Genomic DNA, 25422 nt, shown 5'->3' with positions numbered 1-25422 from the left:
GTAATGTATTCATCGGATGGCAGAGTGTGTGTAATTGGTCCTTCAAAAAGTGCACACGTTTTTAAGCAGTAACATGTGGGGAACGAACGAACGAACGAGCCCATCAATCCACCGAGCGATTCGCATTTAAAATTGGTTGGCTGGGCCAAAAGAAAGGAGCAGTAATTGGAGACAACAAAAAAAAAAAAAAAAGAGGACGGGGGGTCTTTTTTGAAAATTTTGATTGATGCGTGGGACTATTCTCTATTCCAACTCTCGAATGGAGCAACAGTTACAACAGGGGGTCTACAAGAACATGCTCACGTGGCTACTCAATTATATAACTTTGTAGAGAAATGATTCGGTACTTTTTTTCTTTTTTTTTTTTTTAATAAAAAAAAATTTAACCGTTGATTAATAGAGGATAAAAATATAACTTTAATACTTAATATATAAAAAATTTATTTTATTTAAGATTAATTTGGTAATTAAATAATACAATATTTAAAGAAACTTTTAATTGAGGTCCTAAATTTATACATAAATTAGTACTAATTTAGAAAATTAATTGATTAACCAAATTTATGAAATTATTAGGCATTAATTAGGAATCTACTTTAAATGTTTTAGTGTTTCTCAAATTATGCATTAATTTAAATTATAGAAATTTTAGAAATAGTTTTATTTCTAAATACGATGAATTTAAATTTTAAAAATTAAATACTTAAAATTTAAAAGTGAAATTTAAATTAGAGGAATTTCATATTACTATTTAAAAACTAAATTTCTACCAAGATTTAAAATACAGTTTATTCGCATCAGTTTAAAACGTAATGCATAAAAAACTTAGAGAGTAAGATTTCTACAATTAGATTTCTCTAGAGAATTTTATATTACTATTTAAATTTTAAATTCAATAATTTAAAAACTAGATTGAATTGATTGATTTGACTGATCAGACTTTGACCTATTCTATCAAGAATCTGATTTTAACCTATTGAATCGAATAACATTAAGAACAATTTGGAACCAACCAGTAAAGATAATAAATATTTTAAACAGAATAATAATTTAACTGTTAGAGCTAATAAATATTTTAAATATAATTTTAAACATATAAATTAAAAAGATTAGAATTATTGGTGAGAAAAAAAATAGTTAGGAATTTGAATTCGAATCTGACTAACAATCACAAAACTTATTTCCGAACTCGACGGATTTCAAAAGTCCATATCCAAATTCAAAACTGACCACTTTTTCGAAACCCAAAATCAAACCTAAACCAGAATATTAGAATTCAAACAATTATTTCTGTTTACCATATTTCAAAGTATTTATATGAAACTTAAATTTTTAAAATATAAATTTGAATATAATATTAAATTTTAAATTTAAAAGTGAAATTTAAATTAGAGAAGTTTTATATTACTATTTAAAGTTTAAATTCAATGATCATATTGTCAACTCATTTGGAATTTTCCTTATATGAAATGCCAAATTTTGAAAGGAAAGATAGAGAGAGCAAAAGGAAACAAAAAAAAAATAAAAATTTTGAAAATATAGTAGATGTAAAATGACTAAATTGCCCATGTATTAAAAGACAAAAATATCCTTTTTTGAGGTACCTGGTAACCGGTACCTCTCCCAAAATAATCTGTTATTGCAGGTCACAATTTTAAAAAAACTAAATCTGAGTTGTTGAATACGCGTGAATGAATGGTAACAAAAAAAAAAAAAAAGAGTATAGAAGCATTACTCAACTTTGTAGGGTTGAGAAATATGCGCTCCTACTGTTTTTGGCAATTCGAGTGGCTTTTTTTTTTTTTTTTTTTTTTTTGATTCAGAGAATACGAATTTGTTAGACACAATTGGTTAACCGATGTTAGTTGTACATTTAATTAATTGTTACCCTTCATCTCTGTCGAAGTGAAAAAAAAAAGTAAAAAAAAAATCATTTGTTGGAAACGTACAATTAAGTTTGTGATATTACAAACTAATTATTGTTCCCCACCAACAGTTTTTAAGTTCTTTTTTCTTTTTTGAGTAAATACAAGAGTTCGCAATCCACCCAACAAAGAAAAAAGGGTAAAAAAAGAAAAAATGGGGTGAAAGAGCAACTCGAGGGACTGATCAGATCAGATCAGCGGTTTAGGCTTAAATTAGCATTGAAATGATAGTTCTACACATTAGCCAGAAACATTAGCCCCACCATACAAGAAAGATAAAAAAAAAGTAAAAATACAACAAAATTAATCTACTATTATCCAACAATAAATAGTACATGGAAAAGGAGTGACATAAAGATTACAACGAGAAATGTTACAAAACGAAGCTCTCGTGCCAACCCGAGCATTCGAATGTTCAAGCAAGTAGGGCTCCCAGAATTAGTCAGAAGAGTGCAAAAAGCCGCAAAATGGGAAACCTTAATGGCCACTGAAACACTAGTCATGGCAGGGCGAAGTCGATCCCACTCTTAGCATCTCTAAAGTGGCTGAATAAAGCGCCGATCTCCTCATTGATGGCAATCTCACAAGCCGGTTGCGGGAATACTACTAGGTTGGCACAACAATGTGTGAGTCGCGTCGACATTATTGACGTTCATTGGTATTATACCGCCTCCGGCTGTTTGTTCCAACAGGCGAACAAGTGATAGAAATATCTCCATTCTTGTAACGTCCCTATTTGCCTGCGTACGGAATGGTCGTGTGAATTTAGCCAATGGGGGAGACTTGTCTTTTCATCTTACTCTTACAAGTTAAAGGTCAGGGCTTCTCCCTCCAAGAAGGGGCAACCAGATGTTCGGCAAACAAAAATTCTTAAAACTTTTTCTGTGACAGGAAAAGCTTCTGCAACCTGATTAGAGGTTTTTCCTCTGCTATAGAAGGAAACTGATGGGCAAGCTTTCACTGAAAAAGTTTTTAATGCTTCTTCTGAATTGTTTACTCGCACAACATTCTTACAAAAGCTTCAGTGGGACCCAACAGGCGCCAAGCCAAAAAAGTGAGGACATGAATTATTAAATAAACATACCTCCACAACAAATCGAGCCCAGACTTTACTCTTACGTGCTTCCATCACCCCCTTCAAGATGGTCAATCCGAGACCCTTGACGAAGTCAGCTATTTCCAGAAAGAAACCTCGCTCCTCACAAAGCATCTGCAAAAAGACCATATATTCTGGGCAATTAATGGTTGTAAATCATACTTAAAAAAAATAGGGCAACAACTCGTAGAATAAGGAGGAAAAAATAAGAAAATACAGAGAGAACATCTTTTACCTCCACGAGCATCTGGCGAGGTTGGTTGAGATCCTCCACTATTATCGGGCAGATCATAGATTGAGAACCAACATCAAATGCCCAAGTTGCACCACCTTCATAACAGTCTTTCAAGAGCAGACCACCATCCTTATCAACTATCTGCACTTAAGAATGAAGACATTTCCTTCTAAAAATTCACTTATTTAACATAATACCATTTCTTACTTAGTGAGCTTTCATAACACTGAAGTTTTGCATGCTTCTCCAGTTCTTCACATGAATTAGCCTTGAAAGTAACAGTAGTACAAAGCCAAGTTTTATGCCTAATACTAGTGATTGCATTAAAATCTGTGAATTATGCAATTATACTCTGCAGAATATGAAATGCTTTTTAGGCGATAAAATTATAGGTACGGTCAGCACAATGTTCTCCATTGAAACATAACTATGAGCCATTAGTAGCCATTGAAATGCTTTACATGGTGAAGAAGACACCATCTAGAAGCATCAAGAATCACACTTTGCAAATAGGTAATGGATAATATAGCCTTATATTTAGCTCTCTTAGTAGTGAGAGAAGGTTGATGCAGCAAGATAGTTGCGTAAGCTGTATATGCCCCTGAACCAAAGCCTTAACATATTGAGAACTGGATTCAAATCAGGAAATGTGTTTAGAGAAAGGGAATTTAAAGCATACAAACCTTACACTCCCCCTTTTCCTTGAGTTTATCAGCATACTTTGTCACACTTTGCAAGAAAAGCATGTGTTTAATGGTCTTCTCCAGTAAGGCATCAATGCTACACTGTTAACACAAAAAAGGCAACAATTAAATAGAAATAATGGAACAAACCATATATAGAAGTATGCAATACTACATTGCGACCATGATCATTGATCAGAAACCGAATAGTAGTTTTTAAGTGCAATCGAGTATGGCTATCTGCCTAACTTCATAACCAATATTTTATTGTAATTTTACATGAATAGATGAAGGTCAAAAGCAGCACACACATTACCTTCGCACCATTTGGTACTATTTCCCTCAATTCCTTAATACGGTCTTGTATCATTTGGCGATCTTTTGGCCGTGGCCTCGGACTTTCTCCTGGTCTAGATCTCTTCCTATTTGCCTTACCAGTTATGTCCAGTTTTTTACTATTTGAAGCCGGCATACTATCACATTTCATGTTCTGGCCACTTTCAAGCCAAAGATGGATCTGAGATTTGTGAACTCCAGTACTCTGAGGATGAGAGCATTGTGGTTTAACATAACTTGATATTGCTGTCTCATTCTTGATAGGCACAGGCGGAAGGTAGGATAACTCATCTTGTTTCACCTCTGATGAAGGCGCATATCCACCGTAACAAGCAGAATTATGAATATCTGTCTGTGAAGTTTTACAGGATATACTGTCGTCTGAATTCTGTTTTGCAGTTGGATTGATGCTTGAGACTATTGCATCCAATAGTTGGTCAGTGTCAGCTACAGAAAAAATTCCTGATTGAGAGAAATCATCATTTGCTGAATCAAATGCAGGAGAAGCGTCAGACTTAATCGAGTGGATAAATGCATTTATACCCAAGCTATTATCCGAACCATCATGAAACTGACGAAACTTGGGACCCAACATATCAAACAGATCACTTTCCATGGAACGATCAAGAGGCAAAAGTGAAGTTTTCTCTGTTCTTATATGTGAAAGCTTGCAGTCATTCTCATCCTTCACGCCATTCCCATTTTCAGTAGCATAAATCTTGTTTGATTCATTTGCAATAGAATTTGCAATAGAACGGGTTTGTCGATCATTTTGAATTGAACGCCTTAGTCCTGCAGCCTCAACCAAATCATTTTCATGTCTCCCCTCATTCCCCTCAATCGGAACAGCTTGAGTAACTCTGTAGGGCGAAGAAGGCTGATTTTGCTGTGAACTCTCTGCATTATTGTATCTTTGGTCTATCATTTGACTTGTCCCTGTGCCAGATGAATTAGCACATAAGACCCTGGTGATTTCATTACTGCCATGTAGAAGTGATCCAAACTTTCCAAGACTGTCTACAGTATTCAGTAACTTGTTTTGCAAATGTGGTGAGACAATGTTGGAATCTTCAAGCAAATTAGGGTTATCACGTCCATTCAATATTAACCGAACAGCTCCAGTGCCCTGTACTGCTGATCCTGCATTATTTCCAGGTTCTAATAATCCATCATGAGACATGAATAAGAGCTGCTCTTCGAGTGATGTTAAGCGAGAAGTAAAATCTGAGTCCATTACTGAAGGCTGAGTCTGAATTTTAGATCCATTATCATTAGTCACTCCCTGCTTGCCAAGACTCAGATTGGCCTTCGTGTATACACGTGCTCCAACTGTTTCACCTTCCAGCTGTCTACTGCAGTGAAGGATAGGCTCAACAAAGGAGGGATTGGTATCTAAACTTAGTCTTGAAAATGAAGACCCTGATCGATTATTTAATTGTGAAAGTAAATTCTTCGTGTGTATTAAAAAACCAACATTTTCCATAAGCTGCAGAGAGGATAAGCCAATATTAACAACTATGACACAGAGGCATATAGTACAGCAAAGCAAAGCACAATAATTTGAAACTTCTTTAACAGAAGAAATGTAATGTACATTTCAAACTCATCCATCATTCTTCTCCCAATATTTTGATGCCTCATAAAATCTTTAGCTCAAACATGAAGCTAGCTCATAAAGAATTACTTACCATCTGAGTGGAGCCAAGTTGCAAAACACCACGTGGTAGTATGGGAATGATAACGATCGTCTGCATAACATACAAAACAAACAACTTATCAGAGTTAAGTTGATATATAAATAATTACAAGAAGAGGGTAAAAAATAAGGAAGAACTTTGCTGACCTGAATGCCAGCTGCAAACTGCTGATTCATCTCATCAGCATCCTATTGAAGCAAAAAAAAAATGCTACTCAATTCTCTTTGCGATCTAAATCAAACATTATAGCTCCATCCACAACCAAAAGGCAGAATAAACAAGGAATTCTTGAAATTCTACACCCTAAACCCTCAAAAGCAAAAGCCTCAAGTAAAGAAGTACTGCACATGAATATTGGTGTGCATATAAATAAGGCGTGCAATGTTCTAATAGCTTAAACTTTGGCAACATAAATAGCATATGGCGAACTTCTAACAGAGTTAATAAAAAATTATACCTTTGATAGAGATCCATAATCCTTTAAAGAATCTCGAACAATCCAACGATGATTTCCAGTAAAAGCAGCTTCCCCTACTATCCTGAAAAACAACTATCCGATAAGTTTACACCGAACAGGCTATGAAGCACAAACCTAGCTAAAACATGTAAAACAAAACCTAAAGGTGAGGATGAAATATAGAAGTTAGCATGAAACGTATGCACTCACCCATCTCCTATAACATGAACCTGCGTCATCATCGTCTTCCTTACCAGCGCATTTACACTTTCCTCTGTTTGACTTCCATATTTAGCAGCTTGTTGGTTGTGCAACTTCTGAACCAATCCATGCTCCTCAAGTAGTAAATCAGAAGCTTCAGACCCCAAAATGCCTGATGTATGTCCACAGCACCCATCCTCCCAAACCAAAAGCCTGCCACAGTACATACTGCATTAAGAACAACTCAACTGTAACAGTTCAAACATCTTACCAGGCCAAAGCGATTTTTTTTTTTGAGAGAGAGAAAGGTAGCATACTTTCTGCTTCATTCAATTTTCTGAAAAATGAATTTAACTGAAAATGTGAAGCAACCAGGCTTCATACTTGAAACCTCTGATAACAACCATCAAGTTTCATCAAGCTTGCCGCTTGCGCTAAAGCAGTCGGTGCCCAAGCGAAAAATTAATTTCAACTAAATTAGAGCTTAGACTCATTTAACAAGTTCATTCCTCACTTTTCAAAGGAATAAAAACTCATTAGGCAGTTTTTTATTATTATTGAAATTTCGGTTAACTAAATTGCAATTTCTTCTATTGTGTTTCTTTTAACCGTTACAAAATCAAGAGGTTTTCTCATGTTGAGATCAGTTACTTATTTCCTTCTCTATTATTCCCTTATAGGTTACTACAAGAACCTTACGATTCATAACCCACCCACCTCAACCCACCAAAAAAAAATGAAAAAAAAGAAAAAAAAAATCTAAACCTTTAAAGTTAATGATAGCAATAATAGAGAATAAAACCGTAGAAAAGTACGTCTTTTCTGGCAAAAGCAACTAAAAAGTACACATTATTACTCACTGGTTAGTAATTAACACCACAAGTGTATCCACAACCCCATCTGTTAGCTCCAAAATTAGTTTAAAAACCAAAAACAAAAAAAAGGCGAGTCTTTTCGGATTCAATGAAAGCTCACCAAAGCAAACTAACTGTTCAAGACAATCAATAAAAAGCAAACAAATCAAACCATCTCACTAACTAAAAGAGAAGAAGGTAAACCCTACCTCATCAATCTGAAAAAATCGGAGATACAAGAAGAAAAATGGGAAAAATCAGAGCTTACATGCGGTGAGAGGGCCCAATCGCCCTCCAAAAAACTGCATACGACCACCCGATCTCAGCACAGAGGCGCCGAAGCACTTCTCTCAGAGAGAACATCTCAAAACCGCTCATACGAACCGCGGCGCTATCGAAACCCTAATTCGCGAAGGGAGACACTTGAGGAGAGCTCAGAGGAAGCAAGGAGAGAAACCTAGAGAGAGGAAAAGGAAATCCAGACACGTCGGCGCCGCCGTTCTCCGGCGATCTCTGCCGCCGCCGCCTCCCTAGCTCCCGCGGCACGATCCGCGCCCGGCNTCCGGCCACCCATGGACGAGCCAAAGAGCGCTCGGAAGAGAGAGAGAGAGAGAGAGAGAGAGAGAGCGAAAGAGAGAGAGAAAGCGCTCGGTGGCTTTTTAGAGAGAGAGGAATTATAACACCCGAGCCCTTTCTCGGAACGGTCTTAAACCCCTCGCGCCCCCCGAGACCACCACCATCATTCCCTCCATCGCGGGCAAAACCGGAAACCGATAAATTAAATTTAAAAACAAACCAGCCAAAAAAAAAAAAAAAAAAAAAAAAAAAAAAAAAATAGAGAAAGACGGGTTCTCCGTACGGGTGCCCCCATAATTTATTTACGCGGATCGTAAAACCTGTCATGGTATCGACGGACGCAGTTCATTTGGCGGTTGACGAACGGTCGAACCAACGCTCCGCATAGAAAACCCTTATGAGGCGGTTCGGAAATTAAAAGCGTCGGTCGGGTCCGCACCTTATTACGGGTCGGCTTTTGTCTCGGGGTTAACTTTTGAATATTTTAAGAAAAAGAAATGGTGAAATTTCGCGCTTGGCTTTCGGGGGGGCTCAGGGATATCGTGGACCAAACCAAAAGGATCTAGATTTGCCCTTAGCATTCAATTTCGCCTCGGCTTTGGGGGTTTATTACGGAGGTGCCACTGAGGCTGGGTGTGTATACTTTTGATGGTGGGGGAGGGGGTAGGGATGTAATTTTCTATGGGAAGGGTAGTGTCGTTACTTTTTTTTTTTTATTAAATAAATAGGATTGGCTGAAATGTAGGGGTGGGATTATTTTAATTTTAATTTAATGGTCCCTCCCTAAGAAGTATATATTATTTATACACCTGCCACTCTCTCCTCCTCCTTTTGATGCAAGAGGTGGTGATGCCACTTTTGTGTCATTATTATTATCAGGATTAATTAATTTTAATTTTCTCTTAACAGAGAAAATTTGGTGATTAGCTATTTTATTGATCTTGATTTTGTACAAGTTTTGTGCAAGTTTTTAGAATGACCAGTCTACTGTAAACTATTCTCTTTTAATATGTATTAGTAAAATTATCCCCGCATTGCGGCGGGCTAATACTATATAAGATAGAAAATTGACAAAATTAAAATTTTAAAATATTTTTACTTGTAATGAAACAAATCCAAATAGAAAAATATAAAATAAATATATAAAATATAACAAAACTTACAATAGTAAATAAATTACATATAACAATAATAAAAAAAAATAATAGAGTTATTACTCCATACGCATCTCAATCGTGCTACCGAGATCAGAGAGGCGATTACTGTTCTTCATGTCGCTTCCACTGTCATTGTCGGTGTCTAATTTACGGCCACGTCGATGTTATACGGGGCTCCCTCCATACTCACCGCTTTTTTTCCTTTATCGCCTCCAAATCTACGTCACTTTTACCTAGCTACACCACTGCGATTCTCGAAATTCTAATTTCCATTCCCACACAATTTTTAGAAAAAAAATAATAATAAAATAAAATTGCAAAAAATGAACCTTTTTTATGTACAAAAAAAATAAAAAATATGATAAAAAAGAGTATAAAGCAATTTTATTTTATACTTTTTTTTTGTGAAAGTAATTTGTTTAGATGAAAATAAATTATGTGAATATATTAGTTAGAAGTGGGCAGGTGGGAAGACAAAATATCGGATAAAGATAGGATGAGAAAGCGAAGTATAAGAGAGTGGAAAGGGGATAGAAGAAAGAATTATCACGTAACAAACTCTATAAAAAATAATATATAGGTATAGATTAATCATTTTATCATTGCTTCTGTGCGGCAGTAATTAAATGGCCAAATAGATCATGATCCGTAAAGCATAAATTATAGAGTCTAATAAACAGAGAAAAGGGCAGCACTTTTCACTTTGTTTACTAATGTTGAGAATATGTTTCTCTTTTTGCTTTCTAAAGCAAAAAATTGAGCATATTCTTTTTAAGTATTCTTCGCTTGAACCAATGCAAATATTAAACTTGATCTGCTTAAAGTAGATCCTATTTCGAAATGGATTTATAGCTTGAATTATCATTTGGATCCCAGTAGCTCAAATCGATCCGGTCCTAATCCAATCATATCTCGGTTTGATTGAGATTAGGGGAACATGTAGAATAAATGTGGGTCCAATTTAAAACCCCTCTGGCCGGAGATTGAGTTCTAGGTGGAATCAAACTGATGTAGACTCAATCTAGCTCGAAACTGACCAACACTTTTAATTTACCATAAATTTAAATTAATAAAATACAAAAAAGTATATACATTTTTCTATTTCGATAAGATTCGTACATGTAAAATGTTCTTCTGATTCATTCTTATATCTCCTCATCTTGATAATAAGTTAATCGATGTTGATATGCATATATATGACCTAAGCCTTTTCCATTTAGCATAAAACTACTGCAATTTTCCAACATCACAAAATTGTCACTAGTTCTAGTACATCATAAAATTGTTAAATTAATAGTCCCAATTGGATCTTGGTTCGAATATTTGGTGCACGGAGCACCCGATCCGGTCCAATAAACCTGATGGAGATTATAAAGACCATTAAGTCCCAATTAAGGATTATGCGACCCACCACTACTAGTGGAGGCTGTAGGAAAAAAACCATTATGCTTCATGATGGGGATTGTAAGGTGGTGGCCGGATTAATTACCTGAGTGCCTCATCAAAGGTACAAGGGGCGAAAAGGATTTAAAAAATTATAGAAAAACGATAAATTACACTTTTAATTCTCAAACTATGAGGCAGACGTCTGAGTGTATGACATTTTGCTATTCAAATTTTAATTTATTGTAAACTTTTATTTGAATTTTTTGAATTATTACAAATAAAGTTTCACAACTCGATTTAATTAACTAAATATTAACAAGTTATTAATATATAAATAATATAGTATCTTAATTATTGTCACGGTATCAATCACAAAACTTGTTTATTACTTCTGCATCAATAAATTTGTCAATATTTAATTAATCATATTAGATTGTGAGAATTCAAAATATTTGTATTAAAAATTACCATAGTTTATCCAAAGGAAAAAAAAAAAAAAGAAAGAAAAAAAAGGTGAAAAAAAAAAAAAAAACCACTAAAAGACATATCTGTGTGAGAATCTTGACCCTGGCCTCTTCAAAATGATACAACCCCTTAAAAGCAAAAGTTTTCTAGTTATTTTTCCCCACCAATTTGGGATAGTGATGATATTAGCCATGGAGAGGCGTACACATGGATCACAGTCACACCAATAAGTTCGAGGGCCCCATTTTGGCCATCTTTTTTCTTGGATGATCTTGATAGGCCCACCAAAAGTGGCTTGTGCTTGATGATGGTGATCATGATGTGCCTCCTTGTTTTTGTTTGCTACCGATTTAATTTAGATTTTGTTGTCATTAAGCTGAAGGGTGGGGATGGCACAACAGGAACTTGGTAGGTGAAACTTGTTTGAGAGTTGCATTTTTTTTCCTTTTTTTTTTTTTTTTTTTCTATTCTGATCCGTAAATAGAAATCGAATGTTTCTTAATTTCTCCATAAAAAGTAGAACTTTTCAATGTAAAAAATTAGCTCTGTGTCGCTCTTTAGTACGTAACTACCTTAATTATTTTATTTTGAAAACGTTAAATTTTTCTAGCACTGGTTACTGAAACATATAGCTTTTGAATTCTAGTTATCTACAAGCAATATATATGTACTAGTACTAGTTATTTGACACCTACGGGAAAGTTGATGGCCATTCACCAATGGACTATGATATTTGTCACTGCAATTGCATTCGTTCGATCCCGTACGTCTATCAAAATAATTTCTTCTTCACAGCAGTTCGGTTCCTTGAATCATTGCTCTCTTGAACAATTGAGGGACAACATGTACGATAAGTAATTCTAGGAGATCACGTAGCGATTAAGGATGACCAGGATCGGCTCAAGCTACCGAGAACACGCTCGTCGATTTCCATTGCAGATCCTGGACCTATACATTGTATGTACGAGAATCAAAAACAAACAGAAGAAGATGCTTGTCCGTTTCTCTCTAGCTACTTGTGTGTACAGATGAAAAAGCTTTTCTTGCTTAATCATTCGAACGTTACGTATCTCCGACAAGGGGGAGGAAGACAAAACAAAAGGAAACGTGCGACGAAGGGAAGTATAGTGCACGCATGTGATCGGTGGATATAAAGATTTTTCGCTACTGAATTCAAAAATTTTTTTGGATCTTATTAAGATACGACGTATCTATGTTTCCATGGAAATTTTTGCGATGGATGTTATTGTAGACATTTGATTAGTCCAATGGTCGGTCACCGTAAATAATAAATTAACTAATCTCTGCGCACTTGCTAAGCTAGCTTAGGAGATAACAGTGAACGTGGTGGTTGAGTTGCCGCTACTTTACTGGTGTCAAGTGCCACTTTACCTCTAGCTTTTGGCACGTTAAATATTTCTAAAAAATAATAGTAATTGTAGTCACAATTTATTTTATTTTTTTTTTTTTTTTTTTTGAGAAAAAGGTAGAAAGCTACCTGCTTCATTCATTAAGTAAAATAAACTGAGCATACATGATGGAAGCAGCTAAGGCTTTCGAAGGCAAGGCGAGGAAAAAAATAAAAAACAGAGCAAGAATGAATGAAAAAACAAAAAACAAGAGGGGAGTAGGGGGACAAGAAAGCTAGCGACCCGTTAGCACAGCGTGGCCCAGCTGTTCGTCGGGAGGTTGACCCGTTCTAGTGACCGGCTCGCATTGGCCGGTAAAGCCTGGAACACAGAGTTTTTTCTATCCCTCCAAACCACCCACCAGATTGCTGCTAGTAGCGTAAGTCCTTTTGCTCTCGTTATATTGACACAAGTGGTGGCAGTAGTTGTCCAGAGCCTGCGAACGTCACCTGAAGTGCCGTCGGGTATAGCGCCAGGTGTATTCCACCCACCTGTAGTGAGGAGGAGGTATCTAACAAAGACGCAGTTGCAGAAAATATGGTCTCAGCTCTCCGTTAGCACAGCACAGAAGACACAGTGTTGATCAACAGCTATACCCCGTTTGGACAGTCTGTCGGCTGTGGGTAGTCTTTTCCGAAGCAGCAGCCAGGTAAGGACTTTGACTTTGAGTGGAATTTTCAGCTTCCAGATGTCGCCGTTTATCGGGTTTATTTGTCCCGCAGTTGTGACAAATCGGTAGAGGGATTTGACAGAAAATAGCTGGTTGGATGTCCACCGCCATTTGTAGGAGTCCGTTTTGTTGCATGGGGCGCGGTGTTGAAGTAAGTCTTTAAGCATCGTCAGTTGTGCGCGCCTCTCAGCAGATTGGGACACCGCGAAACCACGACAAATGTACCACCATCGCCACCCTTTTGCATTCCAGCACTGGGACAGCCTTGCCTCCTTATTTGCGATGTTCACAAAAATATTCGGGAAGAGGGTGCGAAGAGGGAGTTCACCAATCCAGATGTAAGACCACATCCTGATATTAAGGCCGTCGCCTAACTCATAGGTTACGCCGCACGTGAAAACCTTACGGCAACTGAGCACGCCTTTCTACCATTGCGAGTGTGGGGCAAAGGCTGAACCCTCATGAAGCGGTCTTCTTCTGTTGTAGTAGATTGATCTAATTAGTTTGCACCAAGGTAGATTAGGCTCGTTAAAGAAGCGCCACCACCATTTGGTTAGAAGGGCCAAATTCATTGATTCCATGTCTTTAATTCCTAAACCCCCTTCTTTGTTACTTTTGCAAATAGAATTCCAGCTGACGAGACATGCACCTCTGGTAATTTTGGAGCAACCTTTCCAAAAGAAGGCTCGTCGCAAAGCTTCTATCCGTTGTAAAACCCATTTCGGCGCTTTGAAGATGGAGAAGTAGAAGAGCGGCAGGTTGGAGAGAACCGAGTTGACGAGGGTAAGTCTTCCCACAAAAGATAGGAGCTTAACTTTCCACCCGTCAATTCTCTTCTCAATACAGTTGATGACCCATCTCCAATCCTCCTTACGTAGTCGCTTGTTGTGGAGTGGTAGCCCCAAGTAGTGAAACGGTAGGTTTCCGATTCGACATCCTATGATACTAGCGAGTTTGTTGGCTTGGCGTGGATTGTGTCCGATGTAGTAAAAATCCGATTTGCTCTTGTTAACCCTAAGGCTAGATGCCCATTCAAAGATATTCCAAGCGAATAAAAGGTTGCGTAGGAAGCGCTTTCTTGACTCACGGAAAAAGATTGTATCGTCGGCATATTGAATAAGCGTCGTCCGGCATTCATCAGAAGGGCCAATGCCACGAATCAGGTTATTCTCCCTTGCTGCTTCAATCGTCCTGGCCAGGCTGTCGGCTACCAAAAGGAACAGGTAGGGGGATAGGGAGTCTCCCTGTTTAAGTCCCTTTCTTGTTTTCAACCATCCGGACGGAAGGTCATTCACAAGGATGGCGACTTTGGCGTTACACACGCATTGCTCGATTCATGCCCACCATTTGTCAGAAAATCCTAACCAGTGCATAATACTTTTTAGGAAGGACCATCTTACGTTGTCAAAAGCTTTTTCAAAGTCCGCCTTGTTAGTCGCATATATATTTTATATTTTATAAAAAAGGTATCTTGTGAATTGGTTCGATCGAGCTGATCCAGCTCGCTAATCACGACTCAGATCCAAACACACAAGTTGGCCTAATTTTGTATGGGCGATGATTTATTGGCCCGCTTAGAGACCGGGTGTTGTATTTACATTTTATACTGTAGTACTACAGTGTGAGGACCACGTTACGAACCAGGTGGAATGGGGCCTACTGACTGGGCAGTATTGGGCCGTTCCAGGGGCCCAAAAGTAATGTGTTTCGACACAAAATGTGGAAAGTTATATAACCTCGAGCAATTATCTGTAAATTTTTGGAAAAAATTAATTTGGTTTATTTGATTGTTTTGCCCTCATCATAGTTGAAAAGTTAATACATTTTATCAGTTAATTTTTCTGATGATTTATAGGCTGTAGTTTTGCAGGAAAATAACAAATATAATAATTTGCACACGTTCATCTCATTGGATTTAATAGAGGTTTGGTTTTTCTGATGACTTATAGGCTATAGTTTTGCAGGAAAATAACAAATATAATAATTTGTACACGTTTATCTCATTGGATTTAATGGAGGTTTGGTTGTTATGCAATTCCACACTATCAAGAGATATGGGCCCCACTTGGTGCTTCAAATCGTTTAACGCCAAAAAGAGTGAAAGAAATATCATATATTGATATATTTTTCTTTTTTCAGAAAAAAAAATAAAATTTATATTTTAGTTTTATCATACTTTTTCATTATACGTAATGCAATTCGGTCGTAATCTCAAATGGAACCCTTGGTTGTCTTCAACTTGGCTACTTGCATGCACCTTTTTTCATCTAACTCTGTACATCATTCCTATACTATTAACTAGATTCATTGGCTCGCTATTAAGGTAAACATTTTATAAGGAGCTATTCTAAATTAATGCATTTAACAAATCTAAATTATCAAGCAAATTACAACTATTTTTGTCAAGTAAAACTAGTTTTAAAGTAATAGTTTGATGGCCAGAACTAAGAAGTGTTGAGAGAACAATTTCAATTTTTTTTTTTTTTTAATAATAAGAAGGTGGCAAGGGGCCCCACAGTACCCACAAGTGAATAAGTGATTCAAACCCCAAACCTAAAACCTAAAACCTCAAACCTACGCACACCGCCCACCGACGCATCCAATTCATACACAACTATGACCAACGTGTGGTCCACAAGAAATAAACAAATGCACAACCATCAAACCATTATAAATAATTAAAATTAAAAGATCGGGATTTAAGTCAAAGTGGAAGATCAGCAGGGACTAGATTTTTTCTTGAAGAAAATTTGGGCACACCACTATACTTATAATAAGACTAATTGAAGTGGAGCATTTTGATGGATCGATTGATGTAGTTGATGCGATATAGACTCGCAAACACGACCTGCGTGGACGCTGTATATTTTGCGAGAGATGGTTCGCAGCAAGCATTTTGTGTAATTGTCGAACATCCTCGGGAGAACATGTAGCTAGCTAGCGCTCTGTATTCTTCGTACTAGTGATCCAGAAGTGGATGAAAATTTTGATCAAGATTCTGGAGGAATCTTTGTGACTAAGATGCCATTACAAACTTATGATTCCACTAAGTTTCGGAATGTTTTAGGATGATAGTGATCACATGGTTCATATTTTCTCCATTTGAGAATGCCGGGTAGGTACTGGAAAATTTGGTGAAGAAGTGTTGAGTTATTGGAGATTTATTAATGACTTTTTCATCAAAGTCACCAAAATTTTTCAAATTCAAAGATTTAGCCGAATGGGCATGATATCGATCACCTTGTATGTTCTTATATTTGCCAGAAAATTAGGATTTGTATAATTTGATCCTAGAAAGACGTAACGTAGGAGAACTCGGTGTTTTAGATGGCTTTTTTTTAGAGGCTTCTTTCTAAATTTTTTTTCAAAATAAATTTAGTTGAAAATGTAAAATAATTAGGTCTCAAATTTAAAATGTCGGATATTAACCACTAAATTCTTTACTACTTGTATTAGACACCGGTGGTTTTGCTTTGACTTTTATTACTCTTGACTCTTGAGAACCATATATAACCAGTTTTTTTTTTTTTTTTTCCTTTTTTTTTTTTGAGAAAAAAGTAGCACGCTACCCGCTTTATTTATTCAGGATATGAACTTAGCTACATGGGTGAGGCAACAAGGCCTCTAAAGAGATGAAAAGCCGGACAAAGACAAACAAAATAATAATAATAATAATAATAATAATAATAAAATTAAAAAAAAAATCAGTGTCTCTCCATAGGGCGAAGTTTCTCCCATAAGGACGTCAGCTGTTTAACCTTATAGCAACCACGGATTGGATCAGTCTGATTCCTCCTAAAGATCACACCATTTCTCGTCTCCCAAATAACCCATCAGCAGACAATTAGTCTAAACCATCGCTCATGGACTGAGACCCCATCCTTTCGCTCCGTCTGTCCCAAACCATATGCACATCTTCGGCCAAATCTCCTGCTTGGACATTCTCCAATGACATCACTATAAGAAATTTGAAGAATACACATTGAGAAAAAAGGTTGTTTACTGTTTCCATATCAGACCCACACAGCACACAATTCGTGTTGCCTATCCATCATCTTTTTAATAAATTATCTACAGTAAGAGGTAGAGATGTCAACGGGTCGGATTCGGGGTGGATTTTTAAAAACCCGAACACGAATCCGAACCCGACTCCAAACCCGAAACCCGAACCCGAACCCGAACCCGATGGATTTTAAAAATCCATATCCAAACCCGAACCCGACCAAAAATCCGAAACCCGAACCCAAACCCGAACCCGAAAATTTGAACCCGAAACAATTATTTCTTTTTTCAATATTTCAAAAAATATTATATTAAATCTAAATTTTTAAAATACAAATTCAAATATAACATCAAATATATATATATATATATATATATATATATATATATATATATATATATATATATATATATATATATATATATAATACAAAATAAATACGGGTTCGGGTCGGGTACAATCAAAATCCATATCTGAATCCATATCCGTCGGGTTTCTATTTTTTATATCTAAATCCAAATCCATATCCATATCCATCGGATATATCTGTTTCATTCGGGTTCGGGTTCGGATAAAATTTCGGATATCTATACNCAATTCGAGTTGCCTATCCATCATCTTTTTAATAAATTATCTGCAGTAAGAGGTCTCTTTTTTAGAACGAGCCAACAAAACACTTTAACTTTTAATGGTATGCAGAGCTTCCAAATTTTGCAGGTTCGTCCGTCCCTCGTCCTCCCGTCACATATTGCTGAATACGTTGACTTCACACTAAAACGCTCGTTAGGGCTCCACCGCCAATGCACACTGTCCGGTCCCAGCCCAGGTTTGAAGGAGAAGAGCCGTGCCTTGAGGGCCAAAATGCATGCAGTCATTCTGTGGTCACTAGTGCTGGTGCTACTTAGAATCTTGTCCCAGCACCAGCCGTTACTATTTGAGCATTCACTAGTGCTGGTGCTACTTAGAATCTTGTCCCAGTCCAGATTTTTTTTTTTTTTTTTTTTTTTTTTTTTTTTTTTTTTTTTTCCAAGGGCAAGGAATCCTCCCCCCTATGCTTAAAAGCAAAAACTAAGGGGGTGTAAAGTAGTGAGAAAAAAAATTTTCGGCTATGTTTGGTTATCTGTAAAAATTTTTTTTGAAAAACCATTTTTACATATTGTTGGGAAAAAATGAGTTTTCGTTTTCCTCTCGGCATTCGCGGAAAACGAAAACTCTCCCTCCCAAAATCGCACGTGGACATTCTCACCTCGTGGACCGCATGAGAGAGTCCACGGTGGACCCCTCTTTTATATTCATTATGTAAAAAATTCATGCATCATAAAAGCATATAGAATCACGAAAGCATATTAAACATCAAATACACCCCCCTTTTATATATATANTGGAAAATAAAAAATTTTTAAAACTCGCTCTTTTATAAGTAGTATAGATGATAATTATTATATATCAATAATATGTAATACATACAATAAGAGAAAATATATATAATAATTTTTATTTATAAATTTTTTTTTTTTCAACCAGACAATCGTAACGGAAAACTATTTTTTTCCCTATAAACGTTAGAGACCATAAAATTTGTTGTTCTCCGAAAAAAAATTTTCAATTAAAATTTTTTTTTCCACAGTTTTACATCAGATCAAACACACCCTAAAAGAAATGAACCTAGAGGTACGACAAAGTTCAAATTTAGAAAAAAGTGCGTGAACCACTAACCAAAGAGGTCCTATTCAACCTAAAAGTCAAAAACAAACACGTTCCTAATTAATTAGTCAAACTTGGTCTAATGGTTCGGTCACTGGAGAAACCCACCAAGGAGAAAATCTCACGTTCGTGGTACTTTCTTTCTCTATAATTTGGTTTTAATTAACTCGAAAATGGTCATATTATCCGATTCGTTTATTTTATTTAAAAATAAACTTAGCGGGAAATATAAATCAATTAGGATTTAAACTTGAAACCTCTTGATACCAACAATCAAATTTTTTGTCACTTGTTTTAGAGACGGTCGGTGAAAATGATCATTTTCGTCCTTCGTTACAGCTCATTTTACCACATGTACGTACGACAATGTAAATGGGTCACTTTTACTTAGTGACAACGCTAGAGGATCATCACTTTTTAATCCCAAATTAATTAAGATGCCTTCTTTTAGGTCGAGTTTAAACTATTTGCAAAGTTAGTCAAGTTAGGTACTTATTTTTATGGTCGATTAGTTTGTATATTTTTAATCAAGCTTAGGGCTAACATGTATAATTTGGTCTTGTTTGACGTCATGCAGTGCAGTAGTGCGGAGTGCTATGAAGTCGGAACATTTGTAAAATGGACTGCGCATGTGATCTCCACTTTCACTCTAACTAGATTACGGTCTATCTCACAAATTAATCACCTAGTTAATTTCTATTATGTCGTAAGTAGCTGCATTACTCGTCTCACGAGTTATGTAGAGTTTACGTTACTTACCAGAGTTTTGAGCTATGATATATTGCTTAAACAACAAAACAAATAAGGGAAAAGCGACAAGGTTGGCACGCCTTCTTAATTGTAGAGTTGGCAGTCTACCTACTAGATACTTAGGCTTACTTCTCTGTCTATCAGGCCTCCTACTAAGGAGAATTGGAGAGGAGTCATCCACAAAATACAAAGCAAAATTGAAGGGTGGCAAGCGAAACTACTGTCAAGAAGAAAAAAACTCATACTAATGAAAGCTGTTCTTACTAATCTTCCCATTTACTATCTATCAGTGTTCAAGGCACCAAGATGGGCAATCAATAGTATTGAGGCATTACGAAGGGACTTCTTTTGGAACAGAGGGCACAACTCACCTGGCAAGGAATGTCTAGTTTCGTGGAAAAACGTTTGCAGGAGCAAGAAAAAGAGAGGATTAGGCATTCTGGATATAGCCATGATGAAACAAGCTCTTCTTGTCAAATGGTGGTGGAAATTTCATACCTCGCCCCAGTTGGAGTGGAACAAGTTAATACACGACTTATACTATCTTAGAGGAAGACCATTAAAGGAGGGCCTGTCTTTTAAACCTCCCTTTTTCTGGTGGAAAGAAATTCTAAGTCAAAAAGAAATCTTCAAACGGGGCGTTGCTTATAAATTGGGCAATGGTTGTAGTATCGACTTCTGGGCAGATCCAGATTGCTGGTGTGGGGACACCACGTTACAATCGTCATTCCCAGAGGTGTACCTCCTATCAAATCGCAAAAAACTAAATATCAGTGAGTGCTTTAGAAGCGACGGATGGAATTGGCGCAAGATCTTGGGATGCGATACAACTAACGATAATCGATTAAATTCTTGCATTACATCACTGAAGACGGAGATCTCTAATTTTAGAATCGAACAGGGACCAGACAGTGTGCATTAGAGATGGAATTCGGACGGACGCTTTACAGTAAAGTCAACCTATTCTGGGCTGTGCGATGGTAGTACGAGGGACGCCCGTGCTAGTAAGATTTGGAGAATTCGCATACCATTAAAAGTGAAAATGTTTTGTTGGCTCGTCCTCAGGAAGAGGCACCTTACTGCAGACAACCTACTTAAGAGAGGATGGATGGGTAACACGTCCTGTGCTTTGTGTGGGATGAAGGAGGAAACAATAGACCGCCTATTCGCTCGGTGCGTATTTTTCAGATTTCTTATGATCATGGCATTGGAAAGTATACAGACAAGAGACTTGAGTGATGACGTGACTATCGTTTGGGATAGATGGATAAGTAGAAAGGACTCGCCATCCCCTCTTTCGGGACCAACCGGTTTAATAGCTTGTTGGTGGATCATCTGGGAAGCTAGGAACGGTACAATCTTCAGATCGGTCAATTCAGACCCATTGCTGGGTATAAATAAGATTAAACTGTTGACTGACCAATAGAAGCACTATCTGTTATTAAATTTGCACCACTGTAATCGCTAGGTTTTTTTTTTTTTTTTTCTGTTGCTTTCGAGGCCCATGTTGTCTCACCTCTGTAGCTTAGTTCACTCTTTTAATGAATGAAGAAGGTAGCGCGCTACCTATTCCTCAAAAAAAAAACCAAAACAAATAAATCCTTCACACTAGAGTGATAAAGTGATGCCACTAGAGTGATAAAGTGATGCAGATCAGATTGCAACTCTGGAGAAATAAGAAAGAGAGAGCGCAACTGTATGATAAGACAAGATGATATTTGATTATTCCGTAAATATTTTTTAAAAAATTATAATAATATAGGTAAAATATGGCAGTGAGATAGTATTAAATTAAACCAGTGTATAAACTAAGAACTAAGGTCCTCACGAAAAATAAAAAAAGATTGAGTTGATCATGATCATCATACTAAGTTTTTTTCTTTTTTTTTTTGGATAATTGCCTATATTTTCTTCTTACGTTTGAAAATATCCGATTTATCCTTTTTTTTTTCTTTCTAAAATACCTCTCATATGTTCCACCATATTGCAAAATATCCTTGTAGTTATCTTCTGTTAAGTTAACTTGGGTTAAATGTGAGTTAAATATCTACCACAGTTAAAAAAAATTAAAATGTCAATTTTACCCTTAATGTTGGTGACGGTAGAGGAGAATATTGGAAAAGACTAAAAGTCAAAATACTTTTTGTGCCCCTGACTTTAAGGACAAATAAGAAAGTCATTGATGGTGGAAGGGGATATTTGAAAGGGCAAAATAGTAATTTTATAGAGATAACAGAGTTAATTAACAGATTTTAACTCTTGGGATATATTAGAAATAGGTTGGAATATAGAAAGGTATTTTTAATACTAGCCAAGAGGGATAAATCGGAAAGTCGAAAACTTTTCAGTAATATATAAGCAATTGCCTTTTTTTTTTTTTTTTAATGACTTATATTTGCAATACTTACTAGTTTAAACAGATCTAAACGAAATTAAGTCCATATCATGCAGATGCCTTGTTCAATTTGGCTTTCTAGTTAGATGCCCTGTGTTCAAGTTGGCATCGCTTTTGACGTATATATATATAGAGTTGTACTCGTGCGCGAGCATTAAAAAAGAATTAAAATAATAAACAAAGAAGCGCGCGGCGGCTAGAAGCAACTTTGGAAGTATAGGGTGGTGGGTAGGCATGATGATCTCTGAAGCACCTTCTCTTAAAATTAAAGGAATCTTGGACGATGTACGGATTGGCAACAAAGCTGCTCATTGTGCTATATATATATCCTCTTTAATTTATCGAATATTTTATGTTGCAATGCAAATGGAGAGCCACATGCCTACTTAATTAGTTAACTAAAGATGTAAATGCAACGATAGAAACTGCAAAGAGGACAAATTAAGAATATTCTCCAAAAATGTGTGCATGCTTTGGTACTTGATGCCGAAATGATTTGAGTATTAAAAATTCGTGCCAATTAATGTCACAGTTTCGAGAAAAGTTACGACCGAACAAGGACAGTAAAGATCCTAAATTTATTCTTTAGGATATTATTCCCCTACAAGAATAACAGTTATCCAGGATGAGTGATTGCATGCATCACATCAGCATCTATTCCTATATTCTTCTCTGCACGAAAGTAACATATATCCTCATGTTCCGAAATAAGTTATAGAAGCAACCGAGACCATCATTAACATTCTAAGGTTGGATAAGCTTAGTTCATTTTATTTAATAAATGAAGCAAATAGCTAGCTATCTCGTTCAAAAAAAAAAAAAAAAAACATTCTAAGGTTGGGTGATAGGCACTGATCGAAAGAGATAATGTATGGTTATATATACGAATCAATGGATAAAGCATGGTTGGATGGGATAGTAAAGGGAATATAAGCTAAAGCATATAGAATAATTAGAAGAAGAAATTATTACATGCACCATGGATTAGAACTTTACCCTAGAAGGCCTCAACGTCCTCAGAATTTAACTTATTAATTATAAATATGTGTCTTAAAACATTCGTAATAAGGCTTTTATAGATCATAAATTATGAACACCTAGTTTTCTATAAGGGCGTGTTTTGTTTGCTTCTTTTCCATCCTGAAATCGGAATCGGAATGGGTGAATCCATTTGTGAGTGTTTGGTACGCGGGAGTCCCAGTCCGATTCCGATTCTCGAGTGGAATGGGAATCTCCCAATCACCTCTTTTTTTAATCCGGCCTAGGAGGCGGATTGGCAGTTGAATCCAGACGGAATGAATATTTATTCGGATTAAATTTATTTTTTTAACTTTTTTAATTAAAATATGAATTAAAATTTAAAAATTAAATATATAATTTTAAATTTTAATTTGAACTTAAATTAAAAATTAAAATTTAATCAAGAATTTCGAATCTAACTTATGAATTTGAATTTAAATTAAATTTTAATTTATATAAAGTTTTATTCAAATTTTATTTCAAACTTAAATTAAATTTATGGATTCAAATTAAAACTAAAATTGTAATTTTAAGTTTGAATTTGAATAAATCAAAATTTGGTTTCATATTTTGAATTATCCACTCAACTTCAAAGTTTAATTTTTTTTTAAAAAAAAAGATTTAAAATTTTGATATTATTTCAAAATTTTGATGTAAATTTTTAATATTTAATTTTTAATTTGAATTTAAATTAATATATTATAAAGATAATGTTAGTATATTAATTTGATTACATTTTTTATATCCACCTGAACCAAACACTGACAATGGGAATGGTTTATTCCGATTTCGATTCAGATGATGAACCAAACAGAATTAGGTAATGAGTCATTCCGATTCCGATTCCAGCTTATTTTGATTCCAATTTCGATTCCAACTCCGACTTCGAACCAAACACGCCCTAAGTTAAATAATGTCTCTTTACATACAACTATTTTTTTAGATTAATTAATTATTTGATGCCGACGAAGAGACTTTAAAACTTAAATAAGCTCTACGCTTTTTCTAGGAGAACTTATGAATGTTGATAGAAAGATTCTTATTTTGAGAAATTTATTATTGAATATTAATTGCTCAAATTAATATTGTTACGATCAGCGCATAAATAAAAACAAAAAAGGGCAATTGCAAAATAGATAAACCACAAAATAGTAAACTAAAATAGAATACAAAGATTTTTACATAAAAAATTTTTTGTAGAAAAAAAATCATGAAAGGAGGAGAGAACTTTACTATAAAAAAAAGATACAATATTATAGAAATACAATATGATGTATTGTCTCTATAGTAAAAAGAAGAAAGAAAGTTTCTAAGACCCTGGTTCGGGGGATAAGCGGGGATAATGAAAGTTATTCCCGCTTATCCGCCAAACGGGGTCATTTTTTATCAGGATATTTTATTCCGGTCAAAGCTTGTTATTCCCGGTTATCCCGGAATAGCAAGCTTTTTACTTTTCTTTTTTTTTTTTATTTGAGAGAGATAGGTAGCACGCTACCCGCTTCGTTTATTTCATTCAAAAATAAACTTAGCTAGAAATATGAATCAACTAGGATTCGAACTTGGATCTCGGATACCAACCTCCAAGCCTTTTGCCACTTGCTCTAGGGACGGTCGGTTAGCAAGCTTTTTACTATTCCACCATTTTGGTGGAATAGTGCTATTCCAATGCTTAATTTTAAAATTAATTAAAATTATAAAATGAATTAAAACTAAATTATATAAATATAATATATTATATATTATAATACATTAGTTTTATTATAAAATTATTAATTGTACTATATTAATACATATTATTTATATTTAAATATTATAATAAAATTTATAATAAATTATATTTAAATATTATAATAAATTCTTTTTATTAAATTTAAATTTAAGCAGAATTTTAAAAAAATTTATAAATTTATTATAATAAATTATTTTTATTAATTGTTCCCACCACTATTCTTATTTTAAAANAATATAAAGAAAAGGATAATATTGTCTGTTTTGTGGGCTCGGAGATGTGTATAAGTGTCCGACTTTAATTCTTATTTCATCTTACCTAACTAAACGTTATTTTTCTTATTTCCAGATATAACTTAATTTTCATCCAAACGCAAAATTGATCTAATCCCCGCTTATACCTTAATTTATATCTATTCCTGAAATACCCACTTTTTGCTTATCCCCGAACCAAACGATACCTAAATGGATTTCTTTAGAATCGGGTCCGATGCGGACTCGGGCCAATCCGCCCGAGACCTCTGCTATGAACCACGTACATTCATTTTTTTTCTTTACAAATTATTTTTAAAAGTTTGTTGCACCGCAAAATTGTTGGCTAATTAGAGGCACAAAATCGAACTCAATAATTAAATTCCGAGACAAATCTAACAAACACATGCACGGGGAGCAAGC

General features: G+C 35.5%; 1 protein-coding gene across 1 annotated transcript; it reads right to left on the bottom strand.

Moving 5' to 3' along the window:
- Nucleotides 2098–8042, bottom strand: LOC109723142 (transcription factor LHW-like). Its single transcript, XM_020251374.1, has 10 exons — nt 7753–8042; nt 6640–6843; nt 6430–6511; nt 6119–6160; nt 5964–6023; nt 4256–5761; nt 3940–4041; nt 3257–3397; nt 3010–3135; nt 2098–2665 (listed from the first exon to the last, which is right to left on the bottom strand). Exons 1-10 carry the CDS (start codon nt 7860–7862, stop codon nt 2507–2509), a joined length of 2532 nt encoding a protein of 843 aa, XP_020106963.1. The 5' UTR covers nt 7863–8042; the 3' UTR covers nt 2098–2506.

The sequence above is a fragment of the Ananas comosus genome, linkage group 17, assembly GCF_001540865.1.
Source record: "Ananas comosus cultivar F153 linkage group 17, ASM154086v1, whole genome shotgun sequence".
Taxonomy (NCBI): Eukaryota; Viridiplantae; Streptophyta; class Magnoliopsida; order Poales; family Bromeliaceae; genus Ananas; species Ananas comosus.
The sequence above is the reverse complement of the archived record's forward strand: the minus strand, read 5'-3'. Positions and strand labels throughout refer to the sequence as shown.